At 41.3% G+C, this 25,099-nt stretch overlaps 1 protein-coding gene across 2 annotated transcripts in view; it reads left to right on the forward strand.

Annotated features, from left to right (window-relative positions):
* HECTD2 (HECT domain E3 ubiquitin protein ligase 2) overlaps window positions 1-25,099 on the forward strand; it is a 74,052-nt gene that overhangs the window by 40,368 nt on the left and 8,585 nt on the right. For both annotated transcript variants that reach the window (XM_070752357.1, XM_070752358.1), the window contains exons 11-16: window positions 11,084-11,180; window positions 12,998-13,105; window positions 14,041-14,173; window positions 15,350-15,438; window positions 20,669-20,827; window positions 24,020-24,094. In XM_070752357.1, coding sequence (XP_070608458.1) covers window positions 11,084-11,180; window positions 12,998-13,105; window positions 14,041-14,173; window positions 15,350-15,438; window positions 20,669-20,827; window positions 24,020-24,094 — 661 coding nt within the window. The remainder of the gene's footprint in view (window positions 1-11,083; window positions 11,181-12,997; window positions 13,106-14,040; window positions 14,174-15,349; window positions 15,439-20,668; window positions 20,828-24,019; window positions 24,095-25,099) is intronic.

Raw genomic sequence — 25,099 nt, forward strand, 5'->3', positions numbered from 1 at the left:
CCCAGGGTTATTGCCAAACTCATATGGGAATGGGCCGAAATCATATTCATTGCTCCGTATTGGCCTCGGCGACCAGGGTTCGCAGATCTTATGGACCTAGCTGTCGCACCACCATGGCACTTCCCGAATCATCGAGTCTCTCTCAGCCAAGGGTCAGTGTTCCACCCGGACCCTCAATGGTGTAAGCTAGCTGCATGGACAAGCATCATTACCAGACAACGTAATTCTAACCATAAAAGCAGTTCGTAGACCATCAACTACGTGAATATATCAGGCCACTTGGGTGACCTTTTGTCAATTCTGTGCAAGTATCTATGTAGATCCACAATCTTCGTCAGTAGAGACTCTGTTACAATTTCTGCAGTCTGGACTCGACAAGGGTCTAGCCCCTAACAGTCTGCACAGACAAGTGGCTGCCATCTCTACCATTCTGAAGTTTGATAACTGGAGATCCATGACTCATCATCCATGGATTAGGGATTTCTTAAATGGAGCTTCTAATCTGCAGCCACCGACAGTACAAAGATTCTCAATGTGGGATCTTCCGTCAGTTTTAAAGGCGTTGTCTGTTCCACCGTTTGAACCCTTACGACACATCTCCTTAAGACTCTTATCGTTTAAAACGGCGTTTTTGGTAGCCATCACGTCGGCCAGGAGGGTGTCAGAACTAGCAGCCCTCTCCGTCAGGCTGGATTTATGCATATTCCACCCAAATAGGGTGGTACTACGTCTGGACCCGACCTTTTTGCCAAAGGTTAACATGCTATTCCATAGAGCGAAAGAACTCAACCTACCGGATTTTTTTTCACACTGTTCGCACCCTTTGGAACTGCGCTGGCACAAGCTTGATGTACGCTGCGCCTTGAAAATATATATTCGGAGAACGGCTTTGCACCGTAGAACGGAAGCTTTGTTTGTATCATTTATGCCTTCTTCCATGGGCACTAAAGTGTTTCCTGCGACAATTAGCCATTGGGTGAAATCGTGTATTGTGACTACCTATGAAACACAATCTTTACAGGTGCCTGAAAACATTACCTTTCACTTTACAAGGAGCGTGGCAATATCAGCGGTGTGGTCTTCTCAGGCCCTCTAGAGGACATTTGTAGAGCGGCAACGTGGACTACTCCAGATACATTCATAAAGCATTACAACATTCTCAAATTCAATATAATATCAACACAATCAACTAGACCCAACAACACCAAAACCCCAGATTTTAAAAAAGCAGACTTCAATAAACTTAGAGAAAACTTGAGAGTGATCCCTTGGACAACAGTCCTAAAAGGCAAAACCACGCAAGAAGCTTGGGAAATCTTAAAAACCACGATCACAAAAGCCCAAAACAATGTTATCCCGATGAAAAAGAAACACCCAAAATCCAAAAGGAAACCAGCTTGGCTACACAAGGATACAGTAAGAGACTACCTATTGGAACTGAATGAGTACAAATCACCAGGACCAGATGGCCTGTATCCCAGAGTCCTAAAGGAACTAGCCGATGTCATCACTGAACCTCTGTACCACATCTTTCAAAAATTCTGGACTACAGGAGACCTACCAGACGATTGGAAACGAGCCGACGTGGTCCCTATTTACAAAAAAGGCAAAAAAACAGACCCAGGAAACTATAGACCGATCAGCCTAACGTATTGGAAAAGATAATCAAGAAACAGATCTGCCACCACCTTGAATCGAACAACGTAATAACCACCAGCCAACACGGATTCGTCAGAAACAAATCATGCCAAACCAACCTCATTTCATTTTTCGACACTGTGACCAAATCAATTGACTAGAGAAATGCAGTGGACATAATATACTTAGACTTTAGCAAAGCATTCAACAAGGTGGACCTCAACCTTCTACTCTCCAAAGTAAAGAAGAGTGGAATCGACAGTAACACAACAAGATGGATTGAAAACTGGCTGACCAATCGCACCCAACAAGTAGCCCTCAACGGGACTAAATCCACATGGAAAGAGGTAGGCAGCGGGGTACCACAGGGATCAGTCCTAGGCCCAGTACTCTTCAACATATTTATCAACGACCTAGACAAGGGAATAGAAGGGGAATTAATTAATTTCGCAGATGACACCAAGCTGGCAGGAGTGGCCAACACCCCAGAGCATAGACACAGAATTCAGAAAGATCTAGACAGACTTGTATAGTGGGCCAAAATGAACAAAATGAAGTAAAATCCTGCACCTAGGCAAAAAACCCCCAAAATATGCATACAAATTAGACGAAACCACACTCACCATGAGTGACTGTGAAAGGGATCTTGGAGTCTTAGTGGATGGACATGGGCCAGCAATGTGCAGCAGCGGCTAAAAAAGCAACACAATCCTAAGCTGCATAAACAGGGGGATACACTCCAAGACCAGAGAGGTAATAATACCACTCTATAAGGCCCTGGTCAGACCGCACCCTGAGTATTGCATCCAGTTCTGGTCACCACACTTCAAAAAAGATACAGAGACTCTAGAGAGGGTGCAGAAAAGAGCAACTAAAATGATAAGGGGACTAGAGACCAGGTCATATGAGGAAAGGTTGCTGGAACTGGGCATGGATAGTCTAGTAAAAAGAAGGGCTAGGGGGGACATGATAGCTGTATACAGGTACTTAAGGGGTTGCCACGGAGAGGAGGGGGACACACTGTTTTCCAGGGCACCAGAGGGCCGGATGAGGAACAATGGTTGGAAACTGACCAAGGAAAGATTCAACCTGGAGATAAGAAAGAATTTCCTGACAGTGAGAGCGATCAGCCAGTGGAACGGCCTGCCAGTGGAGGTTGTGGACTCCCCAACTTTTCAAGAGGAGATTGGACTGCCATTTGGCTGGGGTGCTGTAGGATTTCCTGCTCAGGCAGGGGCTTGGACTTGATGACCTGTAAGGTCCCTTTCAACTCGAATAATAAATAAATAAATAAATTACAAACTGGACTTGTTTGGGTCCACCGAAGCGGCCTTCGGTCGAAGAGTGCTACAGAGGATGTGTGAAACACATGCGCCCCTGGTCCAGCCGTTGCCCACCCTATCATCATGATCTTGGGTATATCCCATGTTGGACTCTCCGCAGCAGTGCATTGGAGAAGGACCGTTGAACTTACCTGAATGGTCTTCTCGATGCACTGCGAGGAGAGTCCAAACCCAACCTGCCCAGTTGGCCCAGGGGCGCAGTTGCTCCTTACTGTTGAGTTAATAAAGTTGTGTTGTTTACACTATTCCTTCGTTTTTATTGACTGAGCTATTGGGGGTAGCGATGGGGTTGAGCTAATTATAATTTTTCTAATTTAACTCAGTCCCTAGCCAATTAGGCTGAAGTATTACCCATGTTGGACTCTCCTTGCAGTGCATCGAGAAGACCGTTCAGGTAAGTTCAATGATCCTTCTTAGTATTTGGCACAATCTGAACAATTTCGAAATACAAATGATAAAGGATTTTTTTTTTCCAAAGCAACTTTCCAAGAAACTTAGTGTAAAAGGAATATAGCCTTTCTTGACATTTCATATTGTCATCTTTTTGTGTGTAGCTCTCTAAAGATGGAAAGGAGAGAATTAAATGTTCTTAAAACTTTAAATGCTGTGTGGAATATAAAAAGTATTTCAATTTTTGAGTAGAGATTATCTAAAGATAAAATATTAAGGATCGTTTTTGTGTGTCATTTATAGTTGTTATAGCTGACTTATTTTTTAGCTCGGGTGCCAAAAGAATGTGTGCATGTGTACCTGCACCCATTATACAAAGCCCTCCCCCTGTGCATGTGCACAACCCCCCTGCTGCCCCTCACGCATGCACACAGCCCCCGTGTTGCCCCCCTCCCACCCGGGCATGCATGTGCACAGGCCTCACTAAAAACCTCTGGGTTTCCAGTAGGCCCATTGGGCTGTTTGTTTGTTTTTTTGCTTTCCCCAGAGTTCAGAAATGCTTCCTGAAGCCTAGGGAGAGTGAAAAATGGAGGCTTTCCTGAATGCTAGGGATGGCGAAAAACGGCCCAACAGGCCAACTGGAAGTTTGGAAAGCCTCAGGAGAGAGAAAATGAGAAAAAAAAAGGCTGCTGGAGCTGAAATAGGGCAACACCTTACATGCTTTCAAATATTGCTCCACGTGCCACGTGTGGCATTTGTGCCATAGATTCACCATCAGTGCTCTATATGGTGTTCTATCAGTAGCCCCTTCAGTGTCCTTTATTAGTCATATCAAGTTATTCTTTAGGCTCTAGATTTTCTCTATCTAATTAATATGTCCTGGACTACATCATTTATAATTTTCAATTACCATAATTCTGAAACATCAGTCTGATACACATGGAAGGTACTATGCTGCAAAAAACCTGATTTAATAATTCTTTTTAATCGCAACTGTCCAGAATATCAATTTCTCCACTGCACTGGGAAGGAGAGTCCAACATGGGTAATTACCAATCCTATTGGTAGAGACTGAGTTAATTTAAATATTTAAATGCGAGGTAGCCACCGCCCCTTAGCAGCCCCCAATACCTCAGTTTTAAAAACTCAGTCTAAGTGTAGAGACTTGAGTTTTGTTCCTCTGTAATGAGGGAATAGTGTAAAGAGTTAAAATAAGTTAAAATAAGAATCTGTAAATAAATAACCTGTTTAATGTTGTTTCTTCTATTCCTGACAGATCACAGAAGAAGAAGAAGTGGATTCTTGAAGGGGTCTCTGTCCTCCGTGGACACCACCCCCACCTTTATTCTCCCCGGGCTTCCCTTCCCTCAGCGGGTACCATGCCAATCGGGGAGCGACCCAGCCTGAGGTCACTGGCCTCAGCGGCCAAACCAGGCTGGTAGCCGAAGGTGAGGGGGTCCGTCCCCCTCACTGTGAGGCTTTTGGAAGGACTTCGCGGCGAAGGAAAGGTCTTGGCAAGGCGCCAGCGCCTCTCAGCTGTTCGGCGGCGAAGAATAAAGCCGCCGCCGCCGCCGCGCCGCCGCCGGAATCGCCGCCTCCGGGAGCCTTGAAAGCCGCTGTGTTCGGCGAAGAAGGTTTTAAAAGGAGGAACGGTGTGCTCTTCCCTCCAGGGGGGTCTATAATAAGCCCCAGGGGACGGTTAATGTTCGCGGGCCGCCATTTTGGGGCGATTTTTCCCGCGCCCGCCATTGCTGTCAGGAGATATTTCTGCAGCCAATCAGCAGGCGGAGTACAGGCTACAGGGCGTATGTGTGGCCTTTATGAGGTGATTAGTCACCATTTTGGAGAGAGTTCTTTGTAAGGAGAACATTCTTTCTGTGACTCTCGAGGCCTTGTTTGCTTAACTACTGTTAATTGTAAGTAGCATGGAAGATAAAATGCCAGAAAAAGGATCTTCCCCCAGCACAGTGCCCAAGGATAAGGGCAAGCCAAAGCCCAAAGAGAAATCAAAGCCTTCCTCTTCATCTCTTAAAGAGGCAGAAAGAAGGATTATGGCACTAGAGCAGAGGCTGGAGGCAGCCATCCTGACACCTAGGATTGCCTCGCCTCTCCCTGCGCAGTTGATGTTCCAGGCCAGGGATTTACAAGCTCCCCAGTTGGGTACAGTGGAGGCCTTGTCAGAGAGGGATTGGTCCCCAGAAAGGCAATCTCCCTTTCTGCCTCAACCTGTTTATTCTGCATCAGGCCTTAGTCAACCTAGACCTGCTTCTGCTTCTGCTGCACATGCCTTTAAAAGTGGGCCTTCAGCAACCTTTACTCCCACTGCAGCTGGACTCAGAGTAAACCCTGATACCTGGCAACAGATGTCTCCAGCCTTGCAGGAGCTTGTTACAGATGCTTATTCACAGGGGATGGCAACAAGAGTGCAGGATTCACGCCCTGTTCCATCCAGAAACCCTTGGTCAGTACCGCCCCTCTCGGGTATGGGGTCCTGGGTAGAGGAACCTCCCCAGTTGGAAGACACCGAGAAGGAGTATGACTTTTCTGATGACGAGACCGCTCCTGAAGCACCAGTTGTAGCAGGTCTCTTCAAGGCTTCCTTCTTTAAGGTGTTGCTTCATAAGGCTAAACAAACAGCGGACTTGCCAGGTCCTAGCAAACCTACAGATTCCACTGAGGACCCCAAACCATCTACTGTCCTCTTTAAAGAACCCCAGCCTGAGACTGACCATGTGCCATCTTCAGACATCTTCATACAAGGCATTAAGCGTCCCTGGCTCACTCCAGCAGCTGCACAGGGACCTTCAGTCATGGAGCGTAAATTCTACACGCTGGATGACGATATGGAGAAATTATTGGAGTTTCCGCCCATTGATCAGCCTGTAATGACTCTAATTTCAAAGGCTTTAGTTCCTTCTGAGACTGGCGACAGCCTAAAGCCAGAAGATAGAAAGGCGGAGATATTATTGCGTAAGTCTCACTTAATGGCCAGTTGGGGGTTTCGGGCAGCAGCGGCGGCCTCTTTTTTCAACCGGGCCTCTATAATATGGCTACAAGAGGTTCAAGCCCGTCTAGGCCCAGATGATGGCCGTTTAAGGCAGGACATCAGTAAGCTGTTAGCGGCAGCTGAATTTTCCGCCGATGCCACCCTGAATGCGGCAAAGTTTTCGGCTCGGGGGATGGCGACCTCTCTGGCTTCCAGGCGACTTCTCTGGCTGAGGAACTGGCCAGCGGACCTCAAGTCCAAGTGGAACCTGGCTTCCTCCCCCTACCAAGGTGAGAAATTGTTTGGGGAGTCGCTGGATCCGGTCCTAATTGAAGATAAGGACAAACGGAAGTCCCTTCCCAGAGCGTACAGGCGGCAAGAGCGTCGTACTAATCCTTATAATCGTCGCCAGCCTTTTCGCTGGGATTCCTCCTCGTCGGTTGGGCAGAATGTTAGGCCTTTTCAGCAGGGCCAGTATGGACAGTCATCCTTTCGAGGTGACCGTGCCCCATTTCCGGACCGACAAAGGGGGTATCAGCAGGCTAGGAGGCCATTCAGAGGAAACCAACGGGGCTTCAAACGCAACGCCAAGTGACTTTCATTCGCTTGCGCCCATAGGAGGCAAACTACAACTTTTCAGTGCCTCCTGGAGAAGTATCTCCACCGACAAATGGGCGATAGCCACAATTGCACAAGGGTTGCGTCTGGAGTTTCTTCAGCCCCCACCTCAACGTTATGTCCAGTGTCCATCTACCCGCGATCCGTTGAAAAATCTTCATTTACAGCGGGAAATAGAACATCTTTTGCACATCAAGGCGATAGAGAGAGTGCCCGAGCATGCCAAAGGAACAGGGTTTTATTCCATCGTTTTCCTTGTACCAAAAGCATCAGGAGGGTTCCGCATGATCCTCAATTTGAAATCTCTCAATGTCTTCATCCGGTATCGGAGATTTCGGATGCACTCTCTCCAGTCGATTCTCGCCTCGATTCGTCATCACGACTTTCTTTCGTCAATAGACCTGAAAGATGCTTACCTGCACATTCCTGTCTGGCCGGCTCATCGTCGTTTCCTCAGGTTCTGCCTCAACGGTACTCACTACCAGTACCGGGCAATGCCGTTCGGCCTGTCATCTGCGCCTCGGACATTTACAAAATTGATGGACATATTGACGGCGCATGTCAGGGCCCGGTCTGTGCGGGTGATGGCATACTTGGACGACATCATCGTGATGTCCAAGTCACTGCCTCGGGCGCAGCGGGACTTGGCTCTCACACGGGAAGTCCTGGAGAGCCTCGGCTATACCATCAACGAGGGAAAGAGTCATCTTGTGCCTTCTACAAGTATCCAACATCTGGGGTCGATTATAAATACCACCCAGGACACGGTCTCTTTGACACCGGAGCGGCTTCTCAACATTCGGCGCCTGGTCAGCGACCTGTGTCGACAACATCAGGTCTCGCTGGCCATGTTGTCCAAAGTGCTCGGGACTCTGGTTTCAGCTATTGGAATCGTGCCGTGGGCTCGATATCACATCAGGAGGCTCCAGTGGTTCCTGCTCCCGTACCAAAAGGTCAAGGTCAGTCATTCTCACCGACAGGTGAGGATTCCAGCAAGCGTGAAACACTCTCTCAGATGGTGGTTGTCCCCAGCCTTGTTTCGGGGCTCGCCTCTCCACAGTCACGACCATCTGGTTCTGACCACGGATGCGAGTCTGTCGGGTTGGGGGGCTCACATGGGGCCCCATATGGCTCAGGGTTTATGGTCCCAGGAAGACCTAGCTCCTATCAATATCAACTTTCTGGAGCTCCGGGCAGTGTTTCTGGCACTTCAGGCCTTTTCCTCCTGGGTTCAGGGCAGAGACATACTGGTTCTAACAGAGAATGTAGCAACCAGGGCCCATCTCAATCACCAAGGGGGCACGAAGTCACAGCGTCTAATGCTCGAGACGACAGCTCTCTTCGATTGGGCCGAACGTCATCTGTCTTCATTGAGAGCGGAGCACATTGCAGGGACCAGCAACGTGCAGGCGGACTGGCTGAGCAGAGCGACCATCGATCCTTCGGAATGGAGACTCGCTCCGGCTCTTTTCCACAGCGTAGTCCGCCGCTTCGGGGTACCATCAGTGGATCTATTTGCAACCCCGGCCAACGCCCAATTGCCCAGGTTTTATTCCCGGTTCACGACTCCAGGTGCGGAAGGGGTCAACGCCCTGTTGTCTCCCTGGCCCAAAGGCCTCCTTTATGCATTTCCACCTACGTGCCTGATTCAAAGAACGTTGGACAAGATGGTGCAAGAGGGAGCGGAGTTGATATTGATGGCTCCCCATTGGCCGAGGCGCCCTTGGTTTGCCGACCTGACAGCCTTTTCGGTGTCCTCCCCGTGGAGGATTCCGGATTGCGAAATATCGTTATGCCAGGGGTCAGTGTGTCATCCGAACCCGCAGTGGTTCCAGCTGACCGCCTGGCACTTGAGAGGCTCAGGTTGACGAATCAGTGTATCCCGGACAATGTGGTTGATACCATGCAGGCCGCCCGTCGACCGTCTACGGTCCGGATTTACCAAGCTACATGGGCAGCTTTTTGTAGGTTTTGTTTAGAACAACGTGCTAACCCTCAAGAAGCTTCGGTCATTTTGGTGTTACAGTTCCTGCAAGCAGGTGTTGACAGAGGTTTAGCGCCAAACACATTGAAAAGACAAATAGCGGCTCTGGCAACCATTGTACAGGTACCGTTTTCCCGTTCACTAGCACAACACCCTTGGATACGGGAATTTGTTAAAGGAGCTGTCAATTCCCATTCTCCTCCGGTACATAGGTTCCCGACCTGGGACTTGACTCTCGTACTGAAAGCTCTTACTTCACCTCCCTTTGAGCCGCTCAGGACTATTTCACTTCGTCTGCTGACAATAAAGACTGCATTTCTTGTGGCGATCACTTCTGCGCGCCGAGTATCAGAATTGTCTGCTCTGTCCACTCGGTCAGATTTGTGTGTGTTCCACTCGGACAGGGTGGTACTTAGACTAGATCCGACCTTTATTCCCAAGGTCAACTCTGGGTTTCATAGATTGCAGGAGTTGGTCCTTCCTGATTTTTGTACTCATGGTCAACATCCGTTGGAGTTGAGGTGGCACAAGGTAGATGTTAGGAGGGCCTTAAAGATTTATATCAGGAGGACTGCTCAGTTCAGGAAGACTGACAGGATGTTTCTATCATTTGCTCAGGGATCTATGGGACTAGGGGTCTCATCTAAATCGATCAGTCGCTGGCTTAAGGATTGTATTGCTGAAGCGTACAAAGCCAGGTCTCAATCGCCTCCGGCGGGCATAACTGCGCATTCCACCAGAAGTGCGGCTGCGTCTGCCGCATGGAATACCCAAGCATCTATTGAGGACATTTGCAAGGCAGCGACTTGGGCTTCGCCTACAACCTTCATCCGTCATTATAGACTGGACTCGGTTGCTTCGGCTGAAGCTTCCTTTGGGAGACGTGTGTTGCAGAGGGTTTGTTCCTCTCCGTCGACCGTGGCACAGCCCTTTCCCTCCCAAGGGATGTGAACTTTGGTATATCCCATGTTGGACTCTCCTTCCCAGTGCAGTGGAGAAGAACCGTTGTACATACCTGAACGGTCTTCTCGATGCACTGGAAGGAGAGTCCAAACCCACCCGGCGTAGTGGCCAGGTCGCCGGAGTATTTGGGTTGCGAGGTTTATATGTTAATTGTTATATGGTTAAAGTTCAATAAATTGTGTTACCTCTATACTGTCTTCGTTTTTAAAACTGAGGTATTGGGGGCTGCTAAGGGGCGGTGGCTACCTCGCATTTAAATATTTAAATTAACTCAGTCTCTACCAATAGGATTGGTAATTACCCATGTTGGACTCTCCTTCCAGTGCATCGAGAAGACCGTTCAGGTATGTACAACGGTTCATTCATTTAAGAGAGATTTTATCCAATTTTTCTTCATGGCTTCTAACATGTGTTTCAGTGGTTTTTCAATAGGATACAAGTACGTTGCCTCTAACTAGTGTTATTTCAAGTTTCCAAAATGCAAATGTAGATAAACTGAGACAAAATAGACAGAAAAATAAGCTATAGAATAGGAAAAGGAATAAAAAGATTTCCTATGAAAATGAAATGAAATCTACATTGCTCAGCAAATACAGCACTGGAAATCTATGTCCTTTGAATTAGTTAAAACATTTTTATGTTATGAACTATTAAGCAGTTAAATTCTTTTGTAAGTTGCCTTTTTAACACAGGTAATCCTTGACTTAACAACAGTTAATTTAGTAACCGTTAGAAGTTACAACAGCATTGAAAAAAATTACTTACGGTTGTTTTTTACACTTAGGACCATTGCAACATCCTCACGGTCATGTGATCAGATGCTTTGCAGCTAACACATTTATCATAATTGCAAAGTTCCTGGGTCACGTTTTTGCGCCCTTCCAACATGCAAAGTCTATGGGCAAGCCAGATTCACTTAACTACTATGCTATTAACTTAACAACTACAGTAATTCACCTAACAGCTGTGGCAATAAAAGTCATAAAATGGGGCAAAACTCACTGAACTGTCTGGCTTAGCAGCAGAATCAAATAGCAATTGTGATCATTAGTCAAGAATTACGTATATTTACAGTAATTCAGTTTATTATGTTTATATATTACTTCATTAGTACCTTTCAATATAAATATATACACAGACATGCAATATTTTGTCATTTAGGTTTTCCTTCTGTCAATATCCATTCATTATTTCTATAGCAGCAAAAAAAGCTATAATTCAAAAGGATTCAGAACAACAAATGATAAATATTGCACGGGTAAGCATTCTTATTTATTAAAGCAATTGGGTATTAAAATTGAAATAATGTTTGGTATTCAGTCTCTTCTTTTTTAACTATACAGTGGTACCTCGGTACTCGACCACAATTCGTTCCAGAAGTGTGGTCGAGAACCGATTTAGTCGAGTACCGAATTTATTTATCCCATAGGAAATAATGGAAATGGATTTAATTGGTTCCCAGCCCCTGTTAACTCGCTGGGAACCAATTAAATCTATTTTCTTTATTTCCAATGGGATAAATACATTCGCTACTCCAAGCTGCAGGAAAGGTGGGGGCTGCTGGAAGCAATGAGGAAAGGAGCCCCCAGAAGCTGCCATCCCGGCAGCTTCAGAGGGCTGAGGAGCTCTCTAAGAGCTCCAAGCTGCAGGAAGGGTGGGGGCTGCTGCAATCTTGGCAGCTTCTGGGGGCTCTTTTCCTCATTGCTTCCTTTTATTACCTGTAAGCAGCTTCAAAAACTTTCTCCTTCCCTGTGGCTGCAACAGCGGCGATTTCCCTTCCAGTAGCAACAGCGCCGGGAACGTCATGTGATGAAGGGAAGCCGCCGGAGCCATCTCAGCAGTTGCTGCCACTCCAGCAGCTTCCCTTCATTACGTGACTTCCCGGCGCTCTTGCTACTGGAAGGGAAATCACCGCTGTTGCAGCCACAGGGAAGGAGAAAGTTTTTGAAGCTGCTTACATGTAATAAAAGGAAGCAATGAGAAAAGGAGCCCCCAGAAGCTGCCAAGATTGCAGCAGCCCCCACCTTTCCTGCAGCTTGGAGCTCTTAGAGAGCTCCTCAGCCCCCTGAAGCTGCCGGGATTACATTTCGTATAATGAACAAAATTTTCTCTGGCTGTTCGGTATCTGAATTTTTGTTCAGATACCGAAGCAAATTTTTGCCGAAAATTTTGTTCGCTATCCGAAATGTACGAGAAAGGAAGCGTTCGAGTACTGAGGTACCACTGTATTTAGATTTCTGATATGATACAGTTTAAGTTATGCTTTAAGTTAACTGCAGAGTTGCTCAGAGTTGGGCAACATACACATTTAATAAAGCATTATTTACAAAAATGTATTTGGTATGGTTTACTCTGTATAGAGGGATGGGAACTCTTCCAGGTATCTTGCAATTTGAAATAATATTTGCTGCTTATTTGCTGACTGAATTCCTACTAAAGCCAACAAGTATGAGGAAATACTTATAATATCAAAGAGAAAAGATATTTATCTAAAATAATTATGGAACAAACTGTAAAGGATTGTGTTCTTTTGAAATGTCAGGATGGGATGACTTTACAGTTGCTAGAATTGTACTTTTACATATACGGAGAGATGTAACTATACTTCACTTCAGTGTCCCTCTTTCCTACAGTGTATTATAAGATATGTAGGCGTAAGGATTGTAAGGAGGAGTTAATTGCTAGCAAATTCTGAAAGCAAAGTGTAGAGCATATTTTTAATTTCTGTATCAGTACTATAATTGCTGTCAAAACAATCCACAAAAGAAAGATGCCTATGTCACTGAATGCATACATTTATAGTTATTTCGTAATACTTATTTTCTACGTCAAAAATTATTTCAATCAAATCTTATTGCTTAACTTAACACTGGATTTGATATATCTTTTTTATATATTTTGTTAATTATGTATACACAATTAAGGTCAGGTTAGAAACATGTATAACTGGCATTAATATTATATATTTTAGTTGTAAAGATTTGTTTACAGTATCATAGTATCTTTCATAATTCTTAGAGGACAATATATGACAATTATTTTTTTCCTTCCTCAACCTCTTTGGATTTCGAACAGCAAAGCCTTGTCGATAAAGTATCTCGGAGGCAGAGACCAGATATGAATATGCTATTCCTAAATGTGAAAGTGAGAAGAATGCACCTAGTTAGTGATTCATTGGATGAGGTATGCAAAATGGTTTCTGTAAAAACTGTTGAAAGAAATAGTCTGATGGATTCAGATTGATATCCTTGCTATATGCAAGTCATAAATTGTTTTGATTTGTCCACAGTTCCTAGTTCAGATTTAATGGACAACTATGCTTTGGTAAGTCCAGAAATCTTTATTTCTGGCCTTTGAGGACAGGAAGGAATTTGTGGAGAAGAGACCATGTAAATCACAGGGTCGTAGAACCCAAAGGGCACTTCAGGGCCTCATGTCCAACTCTATGTCAAATGCAGAGTACCAAATTAAATCATCCTCAGGAAATGGCCTCTGTATCAGTAGATCCAGGGAAGTTGAAATCATTACCTTTATTTATTTATTATTTAGATTTGTATGCCGCCCCTCTCCGCAGAATTGTTCCACTTTTTTAAAAAATTGCTTTCTTTATTAGGATTTTTATCTTCAAGTTCAACCAAAACCTGCCTTCCAATAATATTGTCATATAGACAAAATAATGGGGAACAAGCTTTTTTTTTTGCATGATATTTGTTCAAGTAATCGATGAGCACAAATATACACATATTATCTTTCTTAAAATTAAACATACCATGTTCCATTATTCTCTTTTAAGGCTTAGTTTTCAATCTATTAAACATCTATTCCAATTTCTTTGCATATTTTTTACAATATATGTAAAAGAGGTGGTATATGATCTATGATGAATAAAGTAAAATGATTTCTAGTATTAGAAATAGAAATTGTATAGGTTAACGACACCCCTAATAGCTGAACCCTCTAAAACAAAAATTGGATTTTCTTTACATTTGAGTGTTAGTTTGCATTGTAAGTGTTGCATTTATATTCCCTGTTCTCTAAAAAAAATTTAAAATAGCATTATTATCTTGTTTCATTTTATAAGATGATAGTTTTTAACTGTTCACTTTTGTTTTCATTAGCTCACAAGGAAGCAAGCGGATTTAAAAAAGAAATTAAAAGTTACATTTGTAGGAGAAGCTGGTCTTGACATGGGTGGTCTAACAAAAGAATGGTTTCTTCTTCTAATTAGGCAAATTTTTCAGCCAGACTATGGTGAGCTTTTAAGTTCTACTTAATATTTAACCAAATAAGATAATAATTAATGAATTCAAACTTGTTTGTTTGTGACAGTTTTAAAGGAGGACCTTTAAGTCACCCAATTGCTTGTCAATGTATTGCTCACTAATTTGTGATAGCATTGCCCTGTATCCTCTCAATAGCAGAGCCTTTTAGTGTCATACAAAGGATATCAGATTTTCTTGCTGGGTAGAGAATGAATTGAGAATTTCTCCTCAATTAACAGGGAAGCTAAAAGAAATTAAGAAACTCAGGAGAGGATATCTAAAGCAGTGTTTCTCAACCAGTGTGCCGCGGAGACATGGTCAGGTGTGCCATGGAGAAATTAAGCATGGGTCCCCAAACTACCATTCCTGCCGGGATATCCCTTTTGTGTTCATCGAAACAGGCCCAAATTTCACACTCTGAGTATAAATACATTTAGAAACTATATTATTAACTATATGTATAATGTGTACTGCGTTAGAGTGTCATTTTGTGTCATTTTGATTGGTGATGTGCCCCAGGATTTTGTAAATGTAAAAAATGTGCTGCGGCTCAAAAAAGGTTGAAAATCACTGATCTAAAGTATGCCCTGTATCCTCTCAATAGCAGAGCCTTTTACTGTCATACTAAGGATATCAGATTTTCTTGCTGGGTAGAGAATGAATTGAGAATTTCTCCTCAATTAACAGGGAAGCTAAAAGAAATTAAGAAACTCAGGAGAGGATATCTAAAGTATGAAATAATATTAATGGGTAAATCTTCTTTGAAATGTTTTAAAGAATTATTATCACTATACCTATAATCATGGTAAGCTTTATATATAAGGAAATATACTGTATAAACTGTATTTTATTAAATATTAATGTTAACTATTTTACAAAATTGATATAAACTCTCAAATAAAAATGAAATTAGAATATTTCATATATTGTTTTCTCTAGCTGACCTTCCAGTTTTGTTATATTTCAGTATATAAAATAAAACCATCAACGCAATTTGTGAAAAGTGAAATTATTCTCTTACTGTAATGATATAGGTATACATTTATTTAAAACCATTGTTTGAAAATCTTTGAAAGATGAAAATGAAAATTTTAGACATAGTTCAAAATATCTTTTGAGAACAACAATAGAATTTTATTTTAAAAACATTTATTCTCTCTTATAGGGATGTTTACATACCACAAAGATTCTCACTGTCATTGGTTTAGTAGTTTGAACTGTGATAATTACTCTGAATTCCGATTGGTTGGAGCTGTATCCTTTTCTGTCCACTAGAAGGTGCTGTATACACAGCTGATAGCCCATAGTAAGATTCTTTGCAGTTTTAATGTATTTTTTATTTTCATAGCATACATTTGACTGTATCTATTGATTTATGTATAATGGAGACAAACATTAGTTATGATAAAAATATTATTTTTTCATATTTGACAGAATGGTTCAAATATGAAAATAAATAATATATTTCAACAGAATTAGCCGCTGTTTCCTGTCACAATTTATTAATAAAGGAAGATTGGCATAAATTAATATGTTCAAAAAGAAGAGTTCTGGATTCAGTATTGAGTCATGCTGGCCAGATTTTAGACCCAAATACTTTTAAAAGGTTGTTTGCGGGACTTGAGGATTATAGAACAAATACATATTAGATAGTCCTCATATAGAAGCCACAATTTGGATCAGCAACTCTGTCATTAAGCAGAACAGTCACTAAATGAATCTGCAACTGTACTTATGATCTTACAGTGTTCCCTCGATTTTCGCGGGGGATGTATTCCAAGACCGCCTGCGAAAGTCGAATTTCCGCGAAGTAGAGAGGCGGAAGTTAATACACCATTTTTGGCTATGAACAGTATCACAAGCCTTCCTTTAACACTTTAAACCCCCAAATTACCATTTCACATTCCCTTAACAACCATTTACTCATCATTATTACTGGTACTCACCATTGAATAAGACACTTAGTGATCCTGATATTTATAAACATAATTATTTATTAACAATACATTTTTTTTTGCAATAACAACGCTGATTGGTCGAGATTTCGGCCAATCAGCAATGGCAGACAAAAGTTTGGCGATGACGTATGACATCATTGGGTGGGAAAAACCGTGGTATAGAAAAAAAATCCCGCGAAGTATTTTTTAATTAATATTTTTTGAAAAACCGTGGTATAGGATATTCGCAAAGTTTGAACCCGCGAAAAGCGAGGGAACACTGTATTTCAAATTTTCTTTGTTTTACAGACCCGTCAAGTTTGTAAATGAGAGGATTGATCACAAAGTTACTTTCCCATCATTGTTGCAACTGCAAAAAGTCATTAAATGAAGTAGTCACCCAATAAGCCCTACCTTTAGCTATATCTTCATTCAAAAATGTCTTAATTTAAGAGTACAAAAATAAGGATCATATGTTTAAATCCCATCCTAAAAAATTATTATTTCACATACAAAATAAGGTTCAGCCCTTTTCAGTGCCACATACAGTGGTACCTCTACCAAAGAACGCCTCTACTTACAAACTTTTCTATATAAGAATTGGGTGTTCAAGATTTTTTGCCTCTACTCATGAGCCATTTTCCACTTACAAACCCAAGCCTCTGAAACTGTAACCGGAAAAGGCAGGGAGAAGCCTCCATGGGGCCTCTCTAAGAATCTTCTGGGAAGAAACAGAGCCGGAAAAGGTGGGGAGAAGCATCCATGGGGCCTTTCTAGGAATCTCCTGGGAGGAAACAGGGCATCCACCCTCCCTGTGGTTTCCCCAATTGCATGCATTATTTGCTTTTACATTGATTCCTATGGGGAAAATTGCTTCTTACAAACTTTTCTACATAAGAACCTGGTCACAGAATGAATTAAGTTCGTAAGTAGAGGTGCCACTGTATTGACTTGACATGATGGAGACTGAACTTGGTTGCAAAAAATAAAACCTCACTGAGGAGAAATTTTTTGAATAAAATTTAAATTTGCATGGTTTTAATGCTGTTGTGTCAATATAATTGCCAAAAAATGTATTTTTAAAGCAGTTGTTCAGTAAAATATATTACACATGTGTTTGTGTGTGACTTTGAGTCAATCCTGGCTCCCAGAAACTGTCTGGACAAGTCCCTGCAGTTTTCTTGGTAGCATTTGAGAAATGGTTTTGCCATTGCCATTTTTATTGTGAGCTGAGAAGTATGACTGGCTGAAATTCATGCAGCTGGCTTTGTGCCTAAAGTGGAACTAGAATTCACAGTTTTCTTATTTCTAATCTTCTAATCACTGTGCCAAACTGGCCCATAGATTACATATCTGCATTAACAAATAATATTTTGTTGTTTAATACTCTAATTTTGAATAATTTTCTCCCATAAAAATGCCTATTCATATATGATATAAGTAAGCAGATAATCTTTAACAGAATTAATTTGGAGCATGTCATTATTCTAAAACATCTACGTATCTTTTCCAATCACTGATCAATTAAAGAATTCCATCAGCTGCTTGAAAAGATACATTTTTAAAAAACAATTATCTAATTGTTAACTATTTATGCCACTCATCTCATTGTTGAGCAACTTTGGATGGCTTACCACATCATAAAATTGCAATACAAAACAATTAGAATGTTAAAATGTTAAAAATATGAATAATTAATTAAAAAACTGAATAAGAAACGAAGCAATTCATAAACAGAGTAGAAGTGGGATCTTCTTCTTAGCCACCTCCAGTGTGGGCCCCAAATCAATCAGCAGTTCTAGGTTTTCAGGCATTTTCTGAAGGCAAGAAGGTGGGGGCATTGAGACAGATCTTCAGGTAGCCTTGACCCCATGCCATAAAGGCTTTTGAGGTAAGAACCAACAACTTGAATTAGATAAGTTACATGGACCATTCCTAGGGGTTCAAAAAACTGTTTGCGCAATTGCATTCTGTGCCAGCTACAGCTTTTGAATGCTCTTCAAGGATAACCCCATGTTGAGCACATTGCAGTAGTCCAAACACAAGATGATCATGGCATGAATGACAGAACATTTTCAGCTTTATTCATATTTTCTTTATTTCATTTACATTTTAAGCTTCATTTACTCTGCTTTGAGCCATTTTGCAGCTATTACATTTTCAATGAATGATTGCAATTTCAATAAGTTTAAGTTTAATTGGATTTGTATGCTGCTCCTCTCTGAGAACTCGGGGCTCACAGCAAATATAAAAACATAGCAATACAGTTTATCCAATAATATACTAAAAAGATCTTTAAAAATTCTAACTTAAAACATTCATTAACATTCATTCAATAATGACACTAAAACATTCATTGGTCAAGGGGGAAGATCTAAGGAATCCCAGGCCTGGCGTCAAATATGAGTTTTTAAACTCTTTTGGCGGGCAAGGAGGGTGGGGGCAGTACGAATCTCCAGGGGTAGCTGATTCCAGAGGAGCACGGGCCCCACAGAGAAGGCTCTTCCCCTAGGCCCTGCCAATTGACATTGTTTGGTCGACAGGACCCTAAGGATACCAACTCTGGAACCTCACCAGACGCTGGGATTCGTGCGGCAGAAAGCGGTCTCGGAGGTAATCTGGTTCTATACCATGTAGGGCTTTATAGGTCATAACCAACACTTTGAATTGTGTCCGGAAACCGATCGGCAGCCAATGCAGTCCGCGGAGTGATGGCGAAATATGGGTATGCCTTGGAAGGCCCATAACCATTCGCGCAGCTGCATTGGGACGATTTGAAGTTTCTGAACACTCTTCAAAAGTAGCCCCATGTAGAGTGCATTGCAGTAGTCGAACCTCGAGGTGATAAGGGCATGAGTGACCGTGAGCAAACACTCCCTGTTCAAATAGGGCCGCAACTGTTGCACCAGGCAAACGCCCCCCTTGCCTCAGCCGAAAGATGGTGTTCTAAAGTCAGCTGTGGATCGAGGAGGATGCCCAAGTTGTGAACCCTCTCTGAGGGGGTCAATAATTTCCCCCTGAGGGTAATGGATGGACAAATGGACTTGTCCTTGGGAGGCAGTATCCACAGCCACTCCGTCTTGTCTGGATTGAGCTTGAGCCTGTTGGCACCCATCCAGACCCTGACAGCCTCCAGACACCAGCACATCACTTCCACTGCAAAATTCTCAGGATTTTCAGGAACTGAAATACAGCTTTGGTTATTATGTATGATACATGCTTTTATGGCCAGAATATCTAATGAAGGGGCTCATAAATAAATTGCTATATCATACAATAATTTTGTTTATCTTAATATCACCCAAAAAATTTGCACTCAACATGACTTTCTCTGGAATTTCAGTTTAAAAATCTGGCATTTACTACTTCTATTAAAACTATGTTTTAAAGAAATGTTCCTGTTTACATCTTAAGCTGGTTGTAAAATAATGTGTTGGTAGTTTTCCATTTTACAAACTCATGGTTAAATAATTTTACTTGACATTTACAGTGATACCTCGTCTTACAAACCCCTCATCATACAAACTTTTCGAGATACAAACCCGGAGTTTAATATTTTTTTGCCTCTTCTTACAAACTATTTTCACCTTACAAACCCACCGCCACCGCTGGGATGCCCCACCTTCGGACTTCCGTTGCCAGCGAAGCACCCGTTTTTTGCGCTGCTGGGATTCCCTTGAGGCTCCCCTCCATGGGGAACCCCGTCTCCGGACTTCCGTGTTTTTGTGATGCTGCAGGAAAATCCCAGCAGCGCAAAAACGGGCGCTTCACTGGCAACGGAAGTTCGGAGGTGGGGTTTCCCAGCAAGGGGAGCCTCAGTGAAATCGCAGCATCGTAAAAACACAGAGGTCCGGAGGTGGGGTTTCCCATGGAGGGGAGCCTCGGGGGAATTCCAGCAGTGCAAAAATGGGCGCTCCAGCTGGCAAAAGGGGTGAATTTTGGGCTCGCACGCATTAATTGCTTTTCCATTGATTCCTATGGGAAACATTGTTTCATCTTACAAACTTTTCACCTTAAGAACCGCGTCCCAGAACCAATTAAGTTTGTAAGACAAGGTATCACTGTATTATAGAAATAAACATATAAGAATAGACCATAGGAAATATTGTAGCACATATTGAACATTTAATAAATATATCCCTAGTGTTTCCATGAGATGCATCAATTTTCTACAGCAGGTATTTCTACAGCAGGTATTTCAAAGTATGAGACTGCCTTTGGCCGCACGAATCCCAGCGGCCAATTAGATCCCACAGAGTTGGCCTTCTCCGGATCCCATCAACCAAACAATGCTGTCTGAAATTTTGGAAATGGCTTGTTTCTTTCTGGGAGTATTTTTTGAAAAGAATTCTTACGCTAAGGTGGAATTTTATGTCCTGTTAATAAGCTTGTTAGTGAATTATTTGCTATAGAAATTAGATTATTCTAAATCTTCAATATTTTTATCATCTCTGTTTAGTATGTGTATTAAGTCATATAAGATTAATAAAATTGATAGCATGCAATAAGATGAGAGTATGATTTGAAACTTAATATTAATCATCCAGCTTATGGGACTAGCTGTCTATAATAGTATAACACTGGATATTCGATTTCCACTGTGCTGCTACAAAAAATTACTTAGTCCTCCCATTGCACCATGTGACCTGAATACACCTGTAGGAATTGGAAATGTTACTATTGATGACCTTTGGCGGGTTATGCCGGTAGGTATAAGAGTTATTTTGAAATGCGAACTTTTTTTTAGTACAGTATTGGTGGTTTGACTGCATAATTTTTGATTGAGCTTATAAAGCAGCAAATACTATTTCTATTTCATAAAGTTGTTGTTTATTATTAGCAGATTCATACATTGTTATAACACCATAAAGCCCAGAAATAGCATACATTTTATACATCAATGATAACAGATAATATTTTACCCATGCTTTGTTTATACTGTGTGTTGGTGTTATACTTGTTGTATATGTTATGTATATTATTTTAGTTCCAAATCAAATAGCCTTTTCTATTTCTAGTGCATTATTAAAATTATTCATTTTAACAAATATAGCACTATTGTAGGTAAGTACAAAATGCAATTTTTGAAAACTCAATTGTAAGTTTTCTTTAGGATACACTGTACTCAAATACTATTCACATGAAAAATTACCCTAATTTTCATAACTGACACATATTTATAAAGGAGAATATTTATAGGTCAAGGTTGACATGAGCTTGCTTGTTTTCTTGCAGAGGTTTCATTTCCCAATTACCTAACTGCCTACTTCCAATTTGATTGACATTTATCAATAAATTAAAGGGATACCTATGGGATCACCTCTTTCAGGACTTATGGCATAGGTCATCATCCAATGTCTAGAAGCCACAGCACTTCCACAAATACAACTGAAAACACCAATCAGATATGTACACGACACCTTCACCACAATAAAAAAGAACCAATTAGAGAATACCCAGAGAACCATCCAAAACATTTTTTGAACAACAACTCGCTACCTTTCCTGGATATCCTGATCAGCAGAGACCCCAAAGGCAAACTAGAAATGCAAGTCTACAGAAAAACCTGTGCTAACTAGGTGCTCCATTACGAAAGCAACAACTCAACCTCCCACAAGAAAAATTATAAGGACTTTATTTAGATGAGCCCAAACCCACTGCAGCAATCCAGAACAGCATGAAAAAGAAATAGAGCACCTCTATAACATATTCCAGCAAAATGAATATCCATGCAATTTCCTCAAAAGGTCTCTGTTCACTCAACCCAATACAGCACAACCAATGCAAACCCTAAAAAGAATTACAGTGCCGTGCATCAAGAATATCTCAGAAATCATCAACCTCATGGTATCAGTATAGCACACACTAAGTCCTTTCAAAACACCCTCACCAACTCTGACAGGGAAGTCATCAGAATATAAACTGAGAGCAAACCACACTCCTCACTAGCCACTGATGATGGTTTGGGTAATAAAATGTCTGCAAGAAAACAAGAAAGCACAGAGAACATCAAGGACCGCTCATAACATATTTTATTTAGAAATGACTTCAAATAACTACCAGTATATAGGCAATTTAAAAAGTGAAAAAGTGTCAGGCAATTTAAGTTTCTGTGCGGCTCAGTTGATAGTTCTTCCACATGTGTAAGTAATCATCTGATGTTTTGCCAGAAATTGAACTAGTCATATGTTACAACAGGATAATAAAAACATGGGCTTTTCCCCTTTCAGCATAATTCCTGGAGAGAATAGGAGATACATGATTCCACTCTTAAAGATTAGGGGGCCTCCTTTGGTAATCAGTTTAGGAATGTTGCGTTGGCTCTGAATAAACCCAAGAAGTTTTGTGCCTCCAGGATTATACATTAGTAATTTTAATTGCCTACTAAATTGTCACAGTATTCTAAATTTCAGATCACATATAAGTAACAATATAAAAACAGCACTAAAGAAATATGAAAGAGTCCATTCTGAGCACCATGTACATGCATAAGTCAGGGGTGGGTTCTACTTATCTTCTCTGGTTTGCATTGTGGCGGTTTTTGTGTGTGCACACACGCATTCATCCCCTTGTGCAATTTGACTTCCGTGCATGCTCAGTAGCAGGAATCAGCCCAAAACATAGCTGAGGAGCTAATCAGCTGTGCTTTGGGTGAAGAAATAAAGATCAGTGTTTAACTGAGAGCGAGCGAGCGGGCAGGCCCTTTTACAAGCAGCGGAAGAGGAGAAACAATCCAAACAGGGAAAAATTCACACAAAAAAGATGGTGGTGTGCAGACAGGCACCAACAGTAGCATCCCCAGCGGGTTGCTAGCGGTTCGGAAAATCCAGTCTGAACCGGGAAGAACCCACCTCTGGTGTAGGTTCAACATAAAATCCTTTCTTAATATCTACAAATATCTAAAATCTATTTTCACTATATTAAGTATCAGAAACAACATTTAGTAATCCTCTCCAAGAGGCTTATCATCTATCTCAGAAAAATATTTGCCATTGAGCACATAATGTACAATTAGGATGATTTGGAATGAAAGGGTTGCCTGTGGTCCATTCCACTACTGTATTTACAGAAAGCTATTAATGTTTAGAACTAGCAATTCTGTGCTTCACAACTCTGAACAATCACTAAATAGAATACACTAGTTTCTTATTTTCATCAAATGGCAGTCTAGATCTAAAGTAGCCTAGATCGATAGCCTAATATTCTTTAAATTGTTGAGATTTGGCAGTATTTAAATATGTCAAACAAATCAATTACTGTTCTTGATTTTAATAAAAATGCTGCATTTTTAAAGCTACATAGGAGAAATCCTATTCTAATGTTTTATAAAATCTGTAATACTTGGGCAACTAGGTCTGGACTGCAAAAAGCTTGATGGTTAATAACTGGCAGTAAAGTTTAGTTTTCTGTTTTTCTTTGTTGCTATCTCGCGGTCATCAGAAATTTCGGGTTTCTTCCCGTGTAGGATTTGGAAATTTCTGGCGACGTTTCGACGAGGTCCCACTCGTCAACTCAGGCTGGTGTTTCTGTCCTTGTTCTCAGGCGAACATGTTTTCTGCAGTTTTACTTGGAGCAATTTACATCCTGCATTGAAGCCATTAAACAACGGGCATCATCTTACTTTCTGTATATAGTATTAGCTGTGCAGGAAATTAATTTCCACTTTTTTTCCTTTTAAAAAACATTGATCCAGAAAGTAAAAATTGGTGGCCTTTACTTACCTGCTTCAAAAGGAAAATCAGTGATGTAAATCGTATTTGCTGCAGTAAGAGTGTCATTTGGTATCTGATATGAAATGCTTGCGGCTACTCAGCTGATCGCCTACATAACATTTCTAGGATTCATAAGGGAAGAAGGACATTCTCTGTGTTTTAATTTTCAAAAAACTTTTCTTACAGGAGTTAGCTCATGGATTAAATGAGCTGCTAGCCTATGAAGGGAATGTTGAAGAAGACTTTTATTCAACCTTCCAGGTATAATATTAATAAAATCAAAATGTTTAAGTTGAAAGGAATCTAGCAGATTATAACTATATATTATATAATTGTCTAATCCAACCCCCTTGCTAAATTCAGGGATCCATTAAATTGTTCCCACTATTATACATTATTGTAAATTATATTAATATTGTTTTGGAAAACACTTCTCAATCATTTCTGACAACAGCAGCATTTAATTAGCTTAAGAATAAAGGTGGAAGTGAAAAACATCATTCAAAATATACTCCCATTGTCCAAAATTCTATATTATCCAAACTTAGTTTTTTCCATCTTCCCAAGCGATTTATTACAATCATTTAGAATGTTTTAGCTATTTATCTTTCTTTTTACGCTGCTTGCTTTTTATCTTTTCTTCATTTCAGCTGGGGGCTAGATAGCAAGTCAGCCAAAATTATGTAATGAGTTCAGATTTTATTTTAGTGTGGTTTTAATCATTCCATCTTTTAGTAAGCTATTGAAAGGTTATAGCCTCTACTTAATGTCCATGTACAGCTCAGAACACTTTTCCATTAAATAAATGTTTGTGCAAATACCATTTTAAGAATTGAAAAATAATTGTAGCTACCGCCAAGGAACACGTTGTTTGTGTGTAAATGAGTTTGAATTTTTCTTAGAATTAGCAAAAGCATTTTGATTTATATACTGCTTTACAGTGCTTTACAGCCCCCTCTAAGCAATTTACAGACTCAGCATATTGCCTCCCCCCTGGCTCCTCATTTTACCCACCTCGGAAAGATGGCTGAGGCTGAGTCAACCTTAAGCCTGGTGTAATTTGATCTCCCAAATTGCTGGCAGCTGGCAATCAGCAGAAGTAGCTTGCAGTTCTGCACTCTAACCACTGTGCCACCATAGCTCAAGAAATGCACACATTTACCAAATCTCATATGATCTGACTGAAAGGCTTAACATGATTCTAAATTCTAAGTAACAGATTTTTTTTCTTTGTGTGTAGGAGAAGTGATCCTTGACCTACAACCA

This window comes from Erythrolamprus reginae, chromosome 5 (genome assembly GCF_031021105.1).
Source record: "Erythrolamprus reginae isolate rEryReg1 chromosome 5, rEryReg1.hap1, whole genome shotgun sequence".
In the NCBI taxonomy this organism is placed as follows: domain Eukaryota; kingdom Metazoa; phylum Chordata; class Lepidosauria; order Squamata; family Dipsadidae; genus Erythrolamprus; species Erythrolamprus reginae.